Source organism: Populus alba, chromosome 6 (assembly GCF_005239225.2).
Source record: "Populus alba chromosome 6, ASM523922v2, whole genome shotgun sequence".
In the NCBI taxonomy this organism is placed as follows: Eukaryota; Viridiplantae; Streptophyta; class Magnoliopsida; order Malpighiales; family Salicaceae; genus Populus; species Populus alba.
In genome coordinates, this window is record NC_133289.1 from 8,852,927 (window position 1) to 8,874,743 (window position 21,817).

The 21,817-nt window shown below is 36.3% G+C and overlaps 2 protein-coding genes across 3 annotated transcripts; one reads left to right on the forward strand and one right to left on the reverse strand.

Moving 5' to 3' along the window:
- Positions 1–3,471: 3,471 nt before the first annotated feature.
- On the forward strand, positions 3,472–8,688 carry LOC118048148 (TOM1-like protein 6). Its single transcript, XM_035057722.2, has 9 exons — positions 3,472–3,936; positions 4,284–4,362; positions 4,610–4,708; positions 5,414–5,527; positions 6,046–6,209; positions 6,313–6,394; positions 6,472–6,557; positions 6,710–6,991; positions 7,358–8,688. Exons 1-9 carry the CDS (start codon positions 3,797–3,799, stop codon positions 8,259–8,261), a joined length of 1,950 nt encoding a protein of 649 aa, XP_034913613.1. The 5' UTR covers positions 3,472–3,796; the 3' UTR covers positions 8,262–8,688.
- Positions 8,689–8,886: 198 nt separating this feature from the next.
- Positions 8,887–21,620, reverse strand: LOC118048147 (regulatory-associated protein of TOR 1). 2 transcript variants are annotated; one of them, XM_035057721.2, is made up of 23 exons: positions 20,886–21,620; positions 19,111–19,213; positions 18,341–18,423; positions 18,110–18,268; positions 17,883–17,999; positions 17,603–17,760; positions 17,123–17,277; positions 16,860–17,004; positions 16,698–16,776; positions 16,421–16,522; positions 16,129–16,212; positions 15,914–16,024; positions 15,077–15,430; positions 14,795–14,984; positions 13,522–14,121; positions 13,073–13,390; positions 12,845–12,968; positions 12,305–12,429; positions 12,058–12,203; positions 11,861–11,962; positions 10,117–10,202; positions 9,744–9,828; positions 8,887–9,645 (listed from the first exon to the last, which is right to left on the reverse strand). In XM_035057721.2, the coding sequence occupies exons 1-23, from the start codon at positions 21,240–21,242 to the stop codon at positions 9,307–9,309; spliced, it is 4,122 nt and encodes a 1,373-aa protein (XP_034913612.1). In that variant the 5' UTR covers positions 21,243–21,620; the 3' UTR covers positions 8,887–9,306. The 2 variants fall into 2 exon arrangements, with proteins under 2 accessions (XP_034913612.1, XP_034913611.1); XM_035057720.2 differs by having other exon boundaries at positions 13,061–13,390.
- Between the last annotated feature and the right edge of the window lie 197 nt (positions 21,621–21,817).

Consider the following 21,817-nt stretch of genomic DNA (forward strand, 5'->3'; position numbering starts at 1 on the left):
TTTTCTTGTGATTTTACGATTTTACGATTCGAGTTTATATTAGCGGGAGAAGGTTATAAATGTAGTTTCTTCCATGGTATTCAGTAGTTCCCTCATTAATGGGGGGTGACTGGCATGTGATCTTTGACCATGAAAGTGACCCTTTTTCTCTTATGAGTAAAGACCACAACGGATGAGAGAAGGAGATTTCAGTTAGAGGAATGCCTCTGTAAGCTATAGTAGCGTAAAGAGGAGGAATGGGGAGGATGGATCCTTTCCGAGCGATATCCCCCCTTTTCTTTATAGTAAAGGGCAAGAAGATCAAGGCTGAATCCAACCTTTTTTTCGTTTTGTTTAGGTGTGAGCTAATTTTGACTTTATAAGATCTCTCTTAAAAGACCCATATGCATGTTCTCGAATTCGCAGCAATAAATAAGTGCGATTGAGCTTTCTTTTATGAGGCTGGTTGATCTGGTCTTTCCAATTATATTACATGTAGTTGTACATTTCATGTCGTGTCAAGAAAATATTTTTGACAACCTTGATTGGGTTGCATATGCGCAATTAACGAATAGTGATCCTATGCCAAAATCAAACAGTACACTTGACATGTGCAACTCTTAATTAGAGTTCAATAACTTAAATCATATGGAGTTCATCAAAAATATATTATTTGGTCTAATCCCACTTATTTATTTAACTTAAATCAAATTAGAATATATATATATATATATATATATATATATATATATATATATAAAACATTGTGGATACAAATCAAGCTATTCTCCTTCTCTCCACCTTAAGAACCGTAATCGTTTTGTTGTTTTAAGGTGGCATACCCGCTTCAGTTTTATCACTAATACTAATCAGATTTATTATTATTATTATTATTATTATTATACGAACAATAAGGAGTATACTAATCAGATTTTAAATATTTTAAACGAGCAGATTTGTGTCTAGATTCAACTATATTAGATCATAATGTGAAACATAAATCATTTTCCATCAAAACTAATTTCCAAGAATACTCTGACTTATATTGATATAGAAAATTCTAAAAATCATAACTTTAATGTGAGATTCAATAATGGATATTACTAATGAAATTACTCGTGTATATTCTTTTAAGTTTTTTCTTAGTTAATACTAGCCTACATACCTGCACTGTAGAAAGACATAAAAAATTTTAATGTAAAAAAAATATTCAGCTTTCGGATAATTTGTTTGCATTGTTATTAAACTAAAAAATATACTTGTTTTGAAATTTTATTTCATCAAGATAAATTTTCATTGCAAAGTAAGATTAATATGGTCATTCAATAAAATAATTTAATAATTATATGTGTTAATAAATAATAATAAATATATTTATTTAAACCAAAGAATGAGTCGAGAAGTTAAGATAAAGAAGTATATTAAGATATTTAATCTCATATCGCATATACCTTTTCATTTTTTTTTATCTAATTATAGAACAATATATTTTTTTAATCTAAGTCATTTGAAATAATCACAAAACATCTATTTCTTAAGTCCAAAATTAATTTTCTTATTAACATATTTTTTTGTTTATATTAGTGAATGCAAAGTGTTAAACTGGAATCATTATTTCTGTTAAAAAATATATTTTATGATTGTTAAAGTAAATTAAAAAAATATCAAAATATTTAAAAAAATATGTCAATTAGCATGGTAACTATTTGTTTTCCAATGCAAAAAATAATAATAATAAAAAAAACATAAAAAGGTTAGCTCAACGCCTAGCAAGCTCATTGCTTGCTTGCCTAGCTTTCCGCAATCAAGTGGCCGGAAAAATAGCAAAAAATATCCTTTAGTTTTTTGAATCATACTACTCATTTTTCAACTGATTTTTTTACTTGAAAACATATGAAAAACAACATACATAACTCAATTAACTTATATGTGCCCTTAAAATTTTCAAAAAAAAGTTAAAAATAAAAAAATCAACCAAAAACCTCAAATATTTCAAAGCTCAATCTACTTTTTCAGCCAATTTAAATGTTAATAATAAACATCATCCAACTCCTTGAATCGAATGAAATATTTAAACACTAAACTTGATTAGTTTTATGATTGTAATCATGATAACTAATAATTTTCTCTTTTTAATAATTGTAGAGTCTTATTCATCTAGAAATGAATTTATGGATGAAAATAAACATTGACAAGAATTTTGAATCAAATTTATTGATCTTTGTGTCTTACCGTATGACCCCCTTTTCTTTTGATGTATTACTTCTACCATAATTTCAATATTAATTCCATCTAATTCGACCATTGCAGAATGTAATTGAAAGGAGAAAAACATTTGAAAATGAAAAGAAGAGAAGAAGAAGACAGGGACGCACTATAAGAAATCCCGATTCCTTTAGAGTTGTAGGTAATTTAACATCATTCTATTAAGATATTGTATAATCAGAAGTCATTTATTTATTTATTTATTTTTGAAATAGGAGATTATGAGTTCGAATTCCTCTCTTCCATTTAAACTAATACTAGAATATTTTAAAAAATGAAAGAGGTTGGTTTGTTTTTCTCTTTTATTTTTTTGATAAAATCTGATATAAATGGATTCTTAGTCTGTTGTTCGATTAGCTAAAAGAATAACTAAATTAATACCTATGAACGGCTGAAATAAATTAAACACCACTCAAGAGTTGAGGGGTCATGACAGGGGCGTTCAAGCAATTTATATATATAAAAAAACGGGTTATATTTTTTTTATAATAAACAGCCTCACAAAGGATGCAAATATGTTAGAAAAGCATGTGTATTTTTTTATTTTGCTAATTGGAGATTATTATTTTTTAATCACCGGCAAGCTCCAAACAGCCTCACAAAGGATGCTAGTCATAAATGAACTTTATTACAAGAACCGAACTGCTTAGAAACAGCCAAAACAATCCTATGTTACAGTATGCTGTCTTTTCACTTCAATGTCTCGTATTGGCAATATCCCTAAGAATTCTAAGAAAATTTTGGGACCATCCATATTTGGGGGGTTGCATGACAAAACTGACCTCCACTTTTCTTTAACAGACAAAGCCCCACCCTGCTGATTCTGACCTCTGATAGTCATTTTTGTCCATTCTACGACTTTTCTCTTTCCCAAATTAAAATATAAAATTCAAAATAAAAAAATATAAAACAAAAATAAATAAACTCAAAATCATAAAAAGAACACCCAGAAAGGGCAGAAAAATAAAGAAAAAGAAAAGTTTGGTCTATAAAACTAAAATAAAATTAGCAAAAGGCAGGATCAGATTCTCATTCTCTATTCTAGCATACACAAGCCATTAATCATGCTTTATTCTCTATTCTAACATACAAAAACACAAATATTGTATCATTCCTTTCTCCTTTTTTAAGGAAAATAAATGTAAATACATGATATTTCTGTGTATGATATAAGACAATTTTTCTAATTTAAAGAAATTTGTTTATCAACTAATAAAATAATGTATAAGAAGAAATAAGAAAAAGGAAAGGAAATAAAGAAACGAAATTTCCGCGAAGAGAAGGCTGAAAGAAAATGGCGAGTCAAAAAATAATGAAAAGAAAGGGGAGAAAATCAATGAGAAGTGACCCAGATAAAGAAAGAAAGAGAGAAGGAAAACAACCAAGGAGGCCTAGATTGATTTTCTTTCCTGCCAAACTAGAAAATAATTAATAAGAGAAAGAAAGAGAGAGACTTTCTTTTTATCATCATCATCACTGTCACCTTCCATTTTGTCGTCAAACAACACTCCCAGAAAACGAGCTAAACACAAGTAAAGAAAGCGAGAGATTGATGGCTCTTGCTATGGGGATGGGTTTGGGTTCGTCTTCTTCGGCAACAGTAGCCGTTGATAAAGCAACAAGCGATCTTTTAATCGGTCCTGATTGGACCATGAATATTGATATTTGTGACTCCGTTAATTCTCATCACTGGTAATTCCTTTTTTTTTTTTATTCTTTTTTAACTCTTTTATGTTTTTATTCAGAATTTTACGTTTTGATAACAGGTGGGTTTTTTTATCCTGTGCATTTGTATACGTATGTTTATACGTATACGTACGTGTTAAAGATTCTGCTTAGGTGTTGTAACTGAAATTGAAGCTTACTTATTTGTTATCGGTTAATCAGTATGCTTTGTTTTTCCGGAAAGAATTTTAATCTTATGAGAAATAATTTATAAGAAGAAATGATGTTTTTTCTTTAATTGGGGTTTTCTTACACACTATGTTGTGTTGTTTGGTGAGGTTTTATTTATTTATTATTATTTATATATATATCAGGCAAGCCAAAGATGTAGTGAAAGCTTTGAAGAAAAGGTTGCAGCACAAGAGCCCTAAAGTCCAACTACTCGCTTTGACGGTAGTCTTTTGTTTTCTTGAATTCACTAATTTTTCTATGTTTTTTTTTTATTCTTTTATTTCGATTATGGTTTTGTCGAATTCAAATGTGTGTTTTGGAATGTGAAATTCTTTTGATTTTTGCACCAAAATATGGATTTGAATTATCTATTTGGCGTTCGAGGAAGCTCTGTTGTTTATAAAGTTTTCTTTCTTCTATTTTCTGGTTTTTTGGGTTTGATTAATTGAGTGCAAAATTTTCTCTGTAGCTTTTGGAGACAATGGTGAAGAACTGTGGTGATTATGTCCATTTTCAAATTGCTGAAAAGAATGTATTGGGGGAAATGGTGAAAATCATAAAGAAGAAGGTAACTCCTTGAATTCTTGCTAGAAGTAATTATCCACAATTTTACCATTTCTGTAGAGAATTTTTTTTCTTTTTTAATATGTGTTAGAAATCAGTATATATGATTCCCTTCTTTAGAATCCTTTGTAATTGTAATTCTGTAGCCATTCTGTTTTCAAGATGTTAAATTCTGAACTCCAGCAACCAAAAGGATAAATGTCAGTAGAATGTCTAATAGTCAAATGGAGTTTTGCATATACATTAAAGAGGTGGAACCATTTGTGTTTTGCAATTGATACATTGTTATGCTGTGTGTTTTATGGAAATTCCAGCAATGATTGTTCATCTCAAACCTTTTAACTAGGCCAGCCAAAATATTTCAGGAGAAATCGTAATCGGGATTATTTAAGAGTAGTATAAGCAAAAGTTTTGGCCCATCTTAACTAGGATAACAGATAAATTGTTTTGATATGATTGCCACTTATTGCCATAAAAACCACAGTGCTCAATGAGCTATTTGGTTTTGATGTCAAAAAATTCCCAGTTATGTTGTCCGAGGCCTCCATTGATCTCAAATAAGATTGAACGTGGTTGATTTTTCATGAGAAAGTGGAAACCTTGATGTTTTTATTTTTCTCATCTATTCACTCTTCATCAAAAACAAAAAAGGGGCTAGGTTGGGGGAAGCCTCATCTTAACTTAACACATATTTTAAATGGTTGTGCAGACAGATATGCATGTGAGAGATAAGATTCTGGCTTTGCTTGATTCGTGGCAAGAGGCATTTGGTGGGCCTGGAGGAAAGCATCCTCAGTATTATTGGGCATATGAGGAATTAAGGGCAAGTATCTCGCTAAAATATTCTATTATTTTATTTGATGTGCTCTTGCTGGGTTCAGTGTGTGTGCCAACTCTTGCATGAAATTTTTACTCAGTTGACTTTGGAAGTGGGGCAATAATCATTGAATGCTAGACTGATAAGCCCCTGATCTAAACATAATTATAGGTTTTGTATCCAACCAAATATTGTTGTGGATTGCAGTGCGCTGTCAATTTTTTAATTTGGTTTTTAATTTAATTTTGCTAGAAAGATATGGTCTTGATTTAATTTGATCCGTGTTAAAAACAATGCATGATTCATAATAAGAGTGCTATCAAATGATGCTATAGATGATTGCATTCAAATGAGATGCAAGCCAAATCCTTTGGATGGAATATTGCTCATATGCGCTTACATGCCTTTATGACAGCCAGATCAAAAGTTTTTTCATTCATAGTAGTTAATTAACAAATCATGCCATATTACATGGAATCTATACAGAAAAATTAATTTTTAGTTATGGGTTGTGCGAATGGCAGCGTGCTGGAGTTGAATTTCCCCAGCGATCATTAGATGCAGCTCCAATATTTACACCACCAGCATCCAATCCAACATTGAGGCTTACCCAACCTGGTTATGGAACGCCTAGCAATTCTTCTAGAAGACTTGATGAAACAATGGCTGCAGAGATTGAAGGCTTAAGGTTAGGATCAACCGCTGGTTTACACGTATTTGTCTATGATGTATTCTCAAAATTGCCAAATCTCATGTTTTGTATTGACTGATATTTTTCTCAATTATCATAGCTTGTCAGGCTTGGATTCCATGTGGGATGTTATGGAGCTCTTGAATGATATGCTGCAAGCTGTTAACCCTGGAAACCTTGAGGTATGTGCAGTGAGCTTTTTACCTTAGCAAAACAATTGAGGAAAATATTTGAGATGTGGTCCTGCTTGTCTTCTCAGGCTATAAAAGATGAAGTGATAGTTGATCTTGTCGACCGGTGTCGGTCGAACCAGAAAAAGTTGATGCAGATGCTAGCTACAACTGGGTCAGTTACTCGTTAGATGTCTATTTGCTGAAAATGAGTTTTTGATATAAGACTGGTAACTGTATGCTTGCCTTTGTTTCTCCATGCATGTGTCTGATGATCCCATGCAGTCTGGTGTATGAATATCTGAAAGTACCTTGGTCATGATGCAGGGACGAGGAACTTCTTGGTAAGGGTCTTGAACTAAATGACAGTATGCAAATCTTGCTTGCAAAACATGATGCTATTGCTTCTGGCTCTCCAATGCCAACTCAAGTTACAAGCTTATGCGCCAAACCAAGTGAAGGATGGTCCTCGGACATCAAGCCAACTGAAGCAAGGGATGCCAGCCCAAGATCTACAACTAATTCCACCACACTAGTTCCTAATGTGACAAGGAGCGCTCTAGATGAAGAGGATGAAGAGGAGGATGGCTTCGCACAGCTAGCTCGGAGGTAGCTCATGCTTATGAAAATAATCTTATATAATTTTTCATTGGTGACCTGAACTATTAAATTATTTTCACATTACATACACAAGGGAGATAGCAGTTCTACCACTACGGAACCCATCGTAAAGCAATCACGGGGTGGGAAATAAACCTTGACCATAACTATGGCCAGTATGTGGAGCGACAGGAGCAGTAATTGGTGAATAAAAGACCACTCAATTTATTTTACTTTGGTAGCTGGCCAACCTTTATGGAGATCTTACAAATTATTTATCCGTTTCCATTGTTCATGCTCTGCATCATGGGTGTTTACAAAGTCTTTGGTTTATCTCGAAGCAGTAATTGCACTTGTTTTGTTCTGTGAACACAGGCATTCCAAAACACGTTCCATGTCATCTCACAGCTCATGTGGAACAAACGGGGCTCTTGTGCCGTTGGATGCTGGCGTGCCCATTGCATCAACCTCGTCCCCATGCAATGCTCTGGCTCTTCCTGAACCACCTGCACCAGTAAGAACCATGAAAGAGCAGGATATGATTGACCTTTTGAGCCTCACCTTGTCAACATCAACCTCCCCTCACACCCCTCCAGTCTCCAAAACCATGCCTCAAATACATGTTTCCTCCAATATACAAGGTTATCCGTTTGTTTCTCCAACGTATCCTGTAAACCATGGGCCCATTCCATACAACAGCTATGTCGTTCCATGGGCCCAGCCTCAAACTCAGCAGCACCATTTACCACCTCCATCTCAACCACTTCAACAGTTGCAACCTCAACCCCAGCAGAAAGCAGTGCCTCAGCCTCAGCCTCAGCTGTACTTGCAGCCCCAATCTCAACCACAATTAGAACCTCAGTTCCAGTTGCAACATCCTCGGTACTTGTCTTGCTACCCACCTCCACCCTGGGCAGCTACAACTGGTCATCTCAGCAACCAAAATCACATGTCTGCTACAAATAGTATGCTTTCATCTCCCCAAGCCAACAAAACTGCATCTTATACACCAGTGCAAGCTGCTAGACCTGTGCAACAATTTAACTCATTTCCCACAAAAGCAGGCAATGGATCAACCATGAATGGTAATCCTTGGATGAGTTCCGCCTCTAGGATACCTGCAGCTCCAGGACAAAAGCAGTCCTTTGTTCCCCCATACAGGTTGTTTGAAGATCTAAATGTTCTTGGAAATGCGGATGGAAGGTATAAAATGACTAGCAGCACACCACCAAGCTTGTCAGGATCATCTGGCGAAAGTATGGTGGGTGGGAGGAAGTGAAATGTTGGTGGGGAATAGGGTGAACAAACTGGATATATCTTTGTGAATATGGCTAATGCCTGTTGTGTGGTCTTTCAGTTTGGGGTGTGTAAGAAGGTTCATTTTTAGATGTATCGAAGAAGGTTGAGGCGATAATAGCTCTGCATTCCCCATTGATGGGTCGTACATCCAACTCTTGGGTAGCTTCTGCTGGTTATCTCAGCAATTGCCTATGAAATTGATGTGGGATTTAGTGGTTTTTATCTTCAATTAACCTGAATTGCGAAAAGCAGCCAGTTTCTTCATTGGAAGCTTGTCGCTGGCTTCATCTCTCCTTCCGAGGTGTCATTTGTGGAGGTAGAACTTCCGTGGTGTGATCAAACATATTCTTCGCATATATGTACAACTGGCTCCCCCTCGAATGTTTTTGGCCCCGTTCCAGTTTTTACCTTTCGCGTCTTCTTCTCAGAATATTAAACGCCGCAAGACATTTTTATCACTCTAATTTTTTGGTCGAGATGATGCAAGGGGAGGGGGGCATCCTATCTTTAACATCTCAATAACACGCCTTGCTGGATGCTTGAAACAAGAGGATTTTTCACGGGGCAAACTCGACAGTTAATTACAAGCTATACAGAAGCCTACGGAACCATAAACCTATTAAAATATTCTGGGATTGAATGATAAACTGATTATCAACATCTGTTCGCAACACTTCCAATTATGTAGTGACACGTGTTGCTTATAAAAATGAACAAGGAGACGGAAGGATCAATGAACACACCACAGGAAAAGAAACTATTTACACACATTTTGCCCCCACCCCCACCATGCAGGACTTCTTCTCACCATCTGACCCCCAGCACCGGAGGCTAATGAAATATCTGGCACGCGATTCAGGACGTCAAATCAGTGTTCCAGCAAACAGGTGTTGGCACGGTCGACCGTCACATCTGATGGTAAATTGAAGCCATAAACTAGCATCGGTGACATTAACAAATCATTCAGTGCTTGTGCAGCCACCAAAAACTACGACATGATAGTCAACCAGTAAAGGAGTGTGCTTTCATCTTGCTTGAGTGTTGTCATCCGCGTAGATTGAGAATAAAGCATCAGTAGCACCAGCAGCAAGGAGTACCTGGTAAGGATGGAAGGTGAGGCAGCTTACAGGACCGATCTTCTGGGCCATTATGGTTAGGTGGTATCTAATGGAGCCTAATGGTTCACCATTTAGACTGAATAATTTAATAATTTGTTTTGCCGATCCACTGGCAATAATAGGGGCATGCCTATGAACAGCTAAAGCTGTGAGCGAGCCCCTGTGGGCCTTGATCGTGAGATAGGGATCTCTATAATTTCTCATATCCAGGAACTTCATGTCACCAGCCTGGGATGCACTGACAATCTGAAAGAAAACAAGAGAGAAAGAGAATTGTGGCAAGGTAAGATAAAAATCCACCAGCAGTCTAAACAAACTAGTATATCACAAAGTGCAATTGTTACCTTTCCAGGATCAAGCCCAGGATGAAAGCCAATCCCCACAACTTTTTCTACATTCTCAGTGTGCGGCCGAGTAGCACAAACAAGCCTAAGATTACAGTTAAACAGAGGGGAACGCAAAGTAATATAAGTTACTGAATAGTCTGGTCTATAATAAGATTAACATATTTCATCATATGATAAAATCCCAAACAGGTTCCATCATATACAATCCCGTTACTTGTTTCACTGTAAAGCATTAGGAACCAGTATATTTGAATTTGGGATTGTTATCATGAAAAAGGTAGCAACAGTAACAAGCTTATCAAAACGTCAAAAACAAGCAAACATTTATGCCATGCCAGAGCCAGAGGAACACTTTACGAGCAGTGCTTACATTTCAGGTGTTCGGACATCATAGAGTTTGACAGATCCATCCACAAAACCAGCAGTAAATTGACCTCCATGAACTTGAGAAGCAGACTGCACAGATAAACATAAATGAAGATCATTCAACAGATTTGACAAGTGATGACAGCGGATATGAAATAAACTACCAAATAGCAGTAAATAAAAGATAATTAAAGATGTGGATGCTTGATATGGTGGCAGAAACAATAGTGCACACAAATTATAAACATTCTTAAATTTGGACAAGATTTGCGATTTACATACATAATCTTTGCCAATAACCAATGTTGGGCATGAAACAACCTTATCCATATGAATTCAATTTGAAGATGCTATTGAAACATGTAGTACCAAGAACTGCAACGTTTAGTCACTGGCTATAGGAAGCAAATTGCTATGCAAATAAGTGGTGAAGGAGAATAATCCTTGATAAGCACCAGAGCAGCACATTAAAATGCTACTCCATGAGAAAACCAATTCACTTTTATGCCAGGCAACTATGAAGGCTATATTATTCCTAATGAGGCTGATGCAAATACAAAGAAAAAAAAGAGACCTCCATAAACTTTCAATCACTCTAGATAATGTACCAGAGGTCCTATTGTGGAGCTGGGGAACAATTGAATGTATAAAGGACAATTACAAGGGTGAGAACTGTTGGGAGGGACATGAACTATTTATCCATCATGGTTGGGCAGCACCAAGAGTGTACCATCTGGACAGTCCTTTTGGTTTGCGGCCTCTACCTTTTGTTTTCATGATGGAGAAATCATCCATATTCAAGATGATACACCATGATTTTTATTATATGATTGTAATGGATGAAACCTGTGGCAGGGTAAACTAAAAGTTTATGGAGCATTCTAAAAACACCGCTCTGAGGTTTAAGTAAAAAATAAACCAATACATTCCTTGCAACAGCAATTCCATAAAGAGAAAAAGGTTTATCAGATGGAGTAACGGTATTACACATTTTGAATACTGGAGTAAGAGGGAAGAAAATTGAAAATAATAATAATAAAAAAAACCACACCTAGCACTAATTAGAACAAAACAGAGAAGCAAGACTTTGGATCCAAGGCTGGGTTTCATTCAGTTGGAAACAGCTTTCTACAAACCTTGACAAGATTTCTTTTGACTCCGCGATTTATGATGGATAGGGAAAAGCTCTCAAGCAAAATCAGTTAAAAATTGAACATCAGCAAAAGACAACGGTAAAATCTGTAAGACAACATTTAATGTATCCAGCAAGCATCATTGTCACAAATGAGAAGAAAGGTATTTGTTAAAGCTCCTATAGCCAATCACACATCTGCATTTTACCACCAATAGGTACATGCATGATAACGTTTTCTTAGTGTTAATACATAGTAATGATAGCAGTGGTGTTATATGAGAGCCTACCCCATAAAACTTGGACAGTATAATAATCAGAAAGGAAAAAATGAGGTACAAAAGATCATAACAATAATAATGCGAAAAGAACCATTTTACATTTATTTAAGATATATTCATGCCATCAGAAGCTCTATTATTCTCATTACACAAGTGCCTGAATCATTCTCACATCCACAAGCACACCATAAACAAAAGAACAAAAGAATCTCTTCAAAACTACAATGTTTTAAATTTGCCACTATTCATAAATTCTAACTTAGTTCTGCTATTATCTATTGTAGCAAAGAATGATACTACTTTCAAAAACAACCCCAGGAAACAACAAAACTCACCATTGCTGAGACACTACAATCTGATGATGAAGGAATAGAATGAATAAGCTGCTCTTTATCCAGGTCCCAAAGCATGATGGATGATATCTCACCCGAAGCATACTAGGAAAGCAACATTAAAAATAGAAGAAACTATTATGAACATCACATTACAAATATAAAAACAGTACCAAAGACAAACTTAAGTGAGCATGTACCAGATATCCAGATTGTTGTTGCCAGTCCACAACAGCATTCAAACTCCGCACACCGGGTTTATGACCTTGGATTGAAGAAAATGCAGTGACAAGCTTTTGCTTACCCTTCACAGTGTAGTCTTTCCAAATCCGTATATTTCCATCAGCTGCAGCAAAAACAAGTATGGCAAAAATGATTCCAAGCATTCTAATAAAGGACCAGTCTAGCCACCATGAAATGAATTGAAAATCAGTAAAAAAACATTACATGAAGCAACAAGGAGCAAACTGTCATCTAGCTCGTTTACAAGACAGAGCTTCGAAACTCCTCTGTCAGGAAAATCATGATTATCAAACCCATTCAGAAGGGTAGCTTCCTCGTAATTCCACACCCTTCAAAGAAACAAGCATCACATATCACTCAAGAGATCAATATCTGAGAAGATTAAAAATTATTAGCCTATCACCAGGGAAAAAAACAAAAGAATCCATACTCCAGTTTTTGTTTGCCCAGGCCTTTTTGTAGTATCAGTAGAATTTAGGTAGAATACATGCTGAATTGTTCTTAATAGATGCAAAAGGTAACAGGATAAACAGGACTAAAGATGAACTTAAGCAAGAAGCCACAGTCACTGAGAAGTAGTTCCTATTGGCATATTGTACAATGTATGCAAGTTTCCCAACTTTTGAAATCATGACATCATACAATGTCATTAATCTGGGACCATACTTGGCATGTCAAAACAGACAGCCCTGAGAAACTAAAAATAATACTCCACAAAAGATGTATTGAATTAAGACTGCTTACCTAATTCGTTCATTCTCGTCAGCAGCAACCACAATAGGAGAGAAAGGCTGCAGCAAGGCTGTCTTTGTACCAGTTTCAAACTTTGTATCCCAACTAGCAATTCTGTTATTAAGGTTGCTAACAGCTGGCCAAGAAAATGAACATTTCATCAGCTCAACCAAAAACTCGTACAAAAATAAATAAATAAAATAAGAGAAAACAAATAGAAAGACACACAAGAGTGCTGACACATTGCAATATGTTCCAGTGCAAATTTTTCCCTTTCTTCCCTTCTAACTAATATTTCTTCAGTATCATCCGGTGTGGTGAGAAGCGGCTTTGAGAAGTGACCACAACTCCAATTGTAGATAGTTGACTGAGGAAGCAAACTGCGTTCTGTGCCTCCAGAAGGTCCAACAGAAGCTAAAAGAGGATCAGCTAATCCTGAATCTGGAGAATTCATAAGGTGCGGCCTGAACTCCAAAGAACACACCCTACGCATTCCTGTTAAGTAGCTTGATCGTGGAGGACTGACAGGAGGAGTTCTGAATGTCAAAGGAATGTGACCTGTCAAAAATATTCCAAAATTAAAGATTAGAGAAGATCAAAAGATAAAGGTGCAGATAAATAAGCTGACACAATCACTTGCTAGGAGTGACAGTACAATCATGGTAAAAAGATATAAAGAGAAGAGTTGCCTGCATGCATGTCAAACCATGATGATGAACGAGCCAGTCCAGCAAGACTTGGAGATGAAGTTTTAGGACCACTGCTACCAGTGGAATTTACAGATTTTGTCACCACTTGTTCAATCCCAATAATCGACAGTACCCTTCGACCAAGGCTTGCTATGCGTGGAGAAGGATCCTTGGCCAAAGTGCACATAGCCAGCACACACTGGGAATATAATGCATTATCCAGAGGCTTTGGCCTTGAATGGAGTATTTCCCCATTGCTGACAATGTCATTCAATATACCAGAATCAGAATGCAGAGATGAATCATCAGATAATGGTGATCCATGCATGATTCCAGCTGTAGTAGGACTGCTAGTGGAAGCCCTTCCATCTCGAACCACGGATGGGCTGTCACTACCAACTCTTGTCAGAGGGCCAAATTGAGATGAAACAATACTTGCATGTGGCACATACTGATTAGGGTTGGCATGTCCACTACCTGTAGCTTTTATATGGGCCAAAGAAGGTAATGAGTTGAGTAGAGAATTAGACTGAGGTTTCCAATAGGAGGCAGCAATTGACTTGAGGTGCTGTTTGTGGCCAAATGCAAAGCGTGCCAGAGCTGCACAAAGAGAACTGAATTCATTCATGATTCACAATTGTAATCACAGGGACTCACTAAAACAAACATGAAATAGGAGGAAAAATATGGACTGCCCCACACATCTATACCCCTACACTTGCCCCAGAACTGGTGAAGAAACAAAGTGGACATGAAGAGGCAAAAAGACACCAAACAACATTGCTTTTCATGGGAAAAAGTCTTATGTTGCCTCCTAATCTTTGTACAGCCTTTTATGAGTACAAAAACCTGTAAAGGTCATTTTGAAAAGTAGGGATCAAGTAGATGATCCACCAGAGATATAATTAGCTTTAATAATTGGTGTGCTTTGTCAAGCATGTTAGTAGACTCACTGGCTTTGGAGGATGTAATATTATAAATTTAAGCCCAAAAATTTTATTTTTAATTTGTTGACAGAAGAAAAAAAATTCCCACAGAACAGATGATAACCAAAATTGGGCTGAGAAAAAATGATAAGAGAAGGTAGCACTTCAGGTATTCTTTTAAATTCCAAAATGTTAACTATGGTGCCAGCGATAGTTGATGTTATTAACCTGCCCCCAACTGTATTATACAAGATAATTGCAATTGAAGGCATATTCCCGGCACTAAACTAAAAGAAAGAAAACATAATCAATCAAGTATAGAAATGTTAATAGTTAGCTACACATACCTACAGCAACCTCCGCCCTGACCAGAGGACTTCCATCTGATACAGCACTTAATAGACTTCTAATAATACTAATTTCAGCTCTAATTTTTTCATCATCATCACACTCATCATCTCCAGTAGCACCATCCCTGCAGACATCACCCCCAACATCAAGCAAGTTGGCCAGTGCAAATGCAGCAGAAGCCCTAACCTGGAATGAATAGATTATGTAATTAAGTAGTTCAACAAATAAGCAAACTCAAGAAGAACTGCTGAGGATAACAAACTCATAAAAAGGTAAACCTCTGGTTGGGGCTCCAACAGTAGAGGAGCATATATTGCTGGGGAGTCAGCCTGCAAACCTAGTATCTGAGCCTCTGTGAAATCCTCCCACAGCTTTCCCAGGCAGAGGCAAAGCCACTGAAGAAACAAGGGTTCAGTTTGTGTGTCATTTGGCACTGAACCTTGAAGGTGCTTCAAGCACACATGAATCAAACCAGCTTTAATACAGGCTTCCTGGCCCCGTCTGTGTCCATCAACAATAACAGCCAAAACAAATGCAGCCATTGCACGCTGTTCTGGATATGCTTCCAAGCTGTCAAGAAACCTAATAAAATATGTATGCCCCCCATCCTTAACAAGATCAACCTGGCATGACTGAGATCCACAAGAAAGAACTTCTTATGTACTGTTATAGAAATGAGAAAAATCAAATGGAAAGTAATTCTAATAGTGGTAAAATTTCCAGCCTTGATAAATTCTTTTGACAAAAGAATAATAGCCACGAGAAAATTGGGAATTAAAGGCAGTAAAATATAGTTTATAGTTGTTAAATTTCCAGCCTAAGTAATTCTTTGAACAATAATGCCAATGTTGTAGTCTTATGAACTAGGAAAATAGTATTTTAGCTACACAATATTATTTCAACATTTCTTGGCAGCTTGCCTTTTGATAATTCTTTTCATCACTAAAAATGATCATTTGCACCCTTTCATCTTATGCTAATTTATAATACAGGTGGAGAGTATTTTACTCCAGTAACCACCACTAGAGACCAAAAATATTCAAAATATTGTTTAATATAGCACACCATACAAGCACCAACTTGTCAAAAAAGCTAAAAAGACCTTGAAAATGTACCTTATCAAGCGCTAGAATTTTTGTCCATATGAATACAAGAATTTGCCTTAGTTCTGGTGTTGTTGTTTGCAACAGCTTCAAAACATATGGAAATATTCCAACAGATAAAGCCTAGAAATAAAAACCAAGTCAATCATGCCATGATAATAAAACCCCAATCCATGAGCACTTGTTCATAAAAAAGCTTTTGCACCAAAAAATTCATCAGCAAGTACCAGATCCACTGCCCATCGTCCCATATCAAGGAATCTCCCTAGAAGCACCAGTGCTCGGAACCGATGACATTGACTTAGCAGAACCTGTATATGAATAAATAAAAGATCTCAGAAGATAATAGTTACAGAAAAAAGAACAAAAGAAAAGAATTTAGCTACTACAGGCACGGATGTGGATAAAATCTAACCTAATATAAAGCATTTTACCAGTTTGTTTTTTGTAATTACTAACAGAAGGAAAAAAAGCCACTTGTGATTTTCTTGAAATTAACATGAACTAAGTGGCACACACCTGAAGAACAATAGGCAACTGCTCGGGTGGCTTCTTATGTTCAGATCCATGGTCCAACCACACCTCAAAAGCCGTCAGTTGTTCAGTAAAGAAAGGACTCGGCTGAATCAAAAGAAAGGCATATTGCTTAGACATTAAATTTTTATGCTTTGGATGGACAAAAGGTAATAATATGAAAAATAAATAAAGAAATTCAGTCTTCCAAAAGCACATGACAATTGTGGCAGAAGAAATTTCATGCCATTTTATTGTAGCATAGTACCACAATGGAACAAACCTGGAATTCTGCATTTGGATCCTCAACCAGAGATGGAAGCTGAGAGAGGCAAATTTCAGCAGCCATGTCCCATGCATCCCTGCATTGAACCTTAGTGAAACAGTGATAAATGGATATGTGAACACACTGCAGGGCTGACTAAACAAGTATTTCCTACAATACCACATATGATGCTGATGGGTTGGTGGCAACATTGGATGAGAAATTGGAGAACAATTTGCCGAACGCATAATTCTTTCAGCAAGCAAAAAATTTCTGAACAGACTGGCAACTAGCAAATCTTGCCTGAACAACTTCTGGAAAAGATCTGCAGAGTAAAACTAAGTGTTATCTACATGTAACAAAGAAAGACACATGAAGAACTAAATCAGAGGAAGTGCACAAATGAAAAATCAAAAAATCATTTTTTACTAAGAAGAAACTACCACGAGGAAGAACATTCCAAGCAATTGTGTCTGTCACTGCAGTAAAGATCCAGTTCAATTCTCCCAGAAGTGTTTTACGATCATTTTGCCGGCCAGGAATTTTATCAATTAATGAGTAATCAAGGGAGTCACAAAGTAGTGAACGTCTGTAGAACCTGGGGCACATGGATGAAAACCAAATGATTAACAAGTACTTGCCACAAAAATAATCAATTACCACAACATTTCAGAAGCGAACCATATGAAAACTTCAAATATCAAGACAACTCAACATAGTACATTTAAATATTCCTTGTAAAGTCAACAGACGACAAAAGAATAGAGGATAATCACAGACAAGGTACATAAATAGAAAACACTAACTAATGTAATGAGGAGAAAAAACATGGAAATCCTTATCCAGACGTCAGAAAGTTGCTATCTGAAAGGAAAAGAAAGGATGGATTGTAACAATCAAAACTAAAAAGATAAAAGCTTCACCATTTCAATGCCATCTTGATAGGAGTGGTGAGGCATGAAGTGAACACATCAGCAGGAAATTCATCACTTTGTGGCAAAGTCTCGTGTGCTTCACAGGCTGCAAGCAAAATGCAATCCCGCGTGGATCCAGCAGAGCCAGAAGCATTCCAGTCATGGAGCTATTTAAAGAATAGTAACAGCCATGTTAGAATCAGATTAATCAAATTGTGAGATCAAATTTTATGAAACAGCAGAAAATGGTGCATAGAAAGAAACTTATAGTGAAACAATTGCTGAATACCTCCAGAAATGCATTGACTATCATCCCAGCAGCAGAGCAATCAAAAACATAGATTGACGGTGTTCTCAGCCAGGAATCAAGATCACTGACTGGCAAGGGAATGTATTGTGTATAACTCTACACCAGTGATGAAAAAAATTTTAGCATGTTAAATATAAAAAAGTCTAAAAATACTACTGTCGCACTGAAATAAAAACACTCATCAACTAAAGGAGTAAAAGTAAAACCTTATTGAATAGCCAGATTTCACCGTTAGTAGTTGGCTTTGGAACACCATGTCCATTGTAATGAAACAAAACTCTCTCAGACTTGGCATATTTTCGGCATGTATTACAAAGTTTCTTCACTTCATCAACAGTAGGATCAAGTTGAACCTTGTAGCGAGCCTGTAATAGATGAACAAAGTAAGTATATATGGAACTATAATTCAAAGAAAGAAGTGTCAAGAATTTCCTCACCTTAGGTTGCCACCTTTCATACTGAATGCTTAAGTTTTTTCCAATTGTTTCAAGAGCTTTTTGAGGTGCCATTGAAAGTGGATCTGCCAAGAAAAAAGGAAATTAGAACCTCAAAAGGAAGGATTTAAATTCATGAATAAAAGGAGATTGTTCTTAGCATTTCTTGATTATGTTTCACTTATTTGCCATGGAGATAAAATGATGGGAAAGTAAATTGGATTTAAATTGTGTAGTTGAAAAATTGCAGTACGCTCCCAGATTCTAGTACATTGCTTCCTTCCATACAACCAACAAAGCATTACAACTATATGAATCCAACAGTAAGATAAAGAATCAAATAGTAGAGACAAGTTAAGCACCACACAACAGTTTCTTAAAAAGCTAACTGGTCAAAAGAGCCCCTGGACTTTGGTTAAACCAACTTAACCCCTAACTTTTGTTTTTCTGATTTTGGTCCCTCGAACTATCAGGTCAAAGCATTTGGCCACCTTCGTTAAAAACAGATGGCTGTAATTACTGCCTCCATCATCAACTGCTTTGACTTGATAGTTTGAGGGACCAAAATCGAAAAAAGGAAAAGCCAGGGGTCAAGTTGGATTTGACAAAAAGTTCGAGGGTCTTTTGACCAATTGGCCTTCTAAAAAAAAGTTTATAAACCACACAATTCTAATATTAAAACAAAAGCTTAAGTGAAAGCAGCATACAAAGCATGAGTAGAGAGAAGGCAAATATTTAAAACTAATAGGAGAGATCAGCAGCTCAAAGTGCACCTGTCCAGCACTCCATTCTGGCACAAGGGGATATCTTTATTACATCCGGAGGATCAACACTGATGTTTAAACACAAAACTAAAGCTACATATCCAGTCTTCATCTGCACAAAAAGTTGGGAGCTAAATCAATCACAAGTACATGTGAAGATATAACTTTTAAGCATCTAGAACAAAAATTTACCGTGGTGGCACAACATGGAGATGATAAGAAATATAGCCAAGTACAAAAAACATGATGTCCTAGATATTACCATCCTAGCCATTATCAATGAAAGAAAAATATTCCATACAAAGAAAAAAACTTCTTTTGTGAACAATGCAAGTGGAGGCAACGGCATCCCACAACATGCAACTGCTAAATGCATGCAGTTTTTCTCCTAGTTAATAACTCGTTCAATATTTTTCTCTCAAGAAGCTATTTCGGATATGATTTACTCTTTTTGCTGCATCATTTTCTTCTAATCCATCCAAGCAATAAAATCAGTACCCAATTCTTAATACACGTGTTTCATTCACAAGATCTAGTGGCATTTGCCACAATCTATGGCAATCCTAGGAAACGAGGTGGTCAGCCCTGTGGGAGCCCTAAAGCAACAAAACCAATTAGGAAATTCATTGTACACTATCATCCCATCTTACAGCAATGCTAAGCTTAAATTGATGCCTTTGGGGAATTTTCAATGTTTTCCCAAAGCAAGGAATAGCACCCCAAAAATTTGGTCTTTTTGAGCTCAAAAGCACCAATTCCAAACACACATTTAATATTATTAGATGTTTGCTAGGCCATAGCAGCAGATAGAGTTAAGAACTAGAGAAGCAAGCTCAAGGCAAAATAAAAATCAAAAGAGAAATCCAAACTTTTCATCAAAAGACTGCTAAGACTGAATCAAGGATCTTCAGGAGCTCTGTAGACATGTTCGTTTCCCAGCAGACAGTCAGCTATGCAGGGCACGACCAACCAACAGTCACATGGTCAAAATGATAACCCTCATTGTAGGAGTATTGAAATCTCTTTACTATTTTGAAAGTTATATGACTTTTTCATCTAAAGTAAAATGTCAAGAAGAAGCAAAAAAGATACTGGCATTTCAATTTCCTCGGCTCACTTTGTTTCGGAAATTTCACAAAGCATAGAACACTCGTCAAAGGTCAGACGAGCGGTTTCTTTTACTGACATTAGGATTTCTAAACCCAAATTTTCCTTGTATAATTGTTAAGCTAATATGATGTCAAGTAATTGATGGCATACACTTTCTACCAATAAAGCAAAACCCTAAATAGTACTTCTCTATAAACTATAATTCATTTCCAGGGATGCCATGTTAAATGTCACAGGTTTAAAAGACAACCTCTATGAAACATTTACGGAAAATGTCAAGTGCCACAATTTATATTTGTATTGAATCAAAACCTCTTCAAACCACCCCCACCCACCAAGAAACCACAGTTTCCAGTGATCACATTTAGCCAATTGCCAGTGTGATACAACAATTCCTCCGAGTAGCAACACTACTGTAAAACTTCCCCACCCAAACAATAATTTCATCTCACCTCAACAGTTCCATTATCTATTCATCTAACTATTTTCTTAAAAGTGTTTTTCATTTAATAACTACACAACAACCATAAAAGATCAAATTTTCTTCATAATCATAAATCCACCAGAATGACTAGCTGACAAAAAAAGCCCCAGAAAAAACTATAACTCATTCACATTCAATCAAATACTAAAACATAAAAAATAACACAAAACATCAAAACTCAGTATCTTACTCGGTCCTTGGGCCGCCATTTCGAAACGAGTCCACTATCAGACGGACCGGTAGGCACAGAAGCTTCAAATGCCTCGTGTCTAAGCTCACACAAAACAACAGTCTGCGGCAAATACGCCGTACTAGTAGTGGTTGTGGCGGTGGTGCTTGCCGTGGCATTGCCTCCGCCGTAATTACTAGTGCTAGCAGTATCAGAATCTCTATCTCTATTATTATTACTATTATTATTGTCATCTCTTCTGGCTACATCAATAGCATCATCTTCGTGACTTGACGGATAATGATCATAATGGTTCGATACAAAAGCAACTGGTGATTGTGAGGAGAATCTTGACGCCATTAAATCTCCCAATGCCATCCAAATCCCTAAACACGACAATAATATTTACAAGTTTTTTTCTAGAAATGGATATCTGGTTTCAAAACCCTAGCTCCTGGAAGTGATAAAACGGTGTCGTTTTTCGAATCACGAGAGAGGGGGGGAGATTGTTGTGGTCGTGTGTAAGGGTATCTACAGAGGGAGGGGAGGGGGTTAATCAACGAAACCGCTGAACCAGCGGCGCATGGAGATGCGTAAGAGAGAAGAGAGAGAATCCAGCTCGGTGATGTGGTGGTGGTTGTGGTGGTGGGGGGACAGTGTGGAGGCGCAGCGAGAGAGGGAGAAAGAGAAATAAAGTGGAGAGAGAGAGAGAGATGATGAGGGAGAATAGGATTGCTGTTCTTGTCTTTCCCTGTGTCTTTTTTAATTTAAAATTATAATATAATTTTGTTTTCATTAACATTTGTTAGGTTATTTTGATTTTGTTTTAATACAGTAGTGTACAGGGTAATTAATTACAACATCCTTTTGTTGAAGATATTTAATAATAAAATAATGGTTTTAAAATTGTTATAATAGCTTTTTTTTTTCTTGCTCTTTTTACTTTTTTTTTT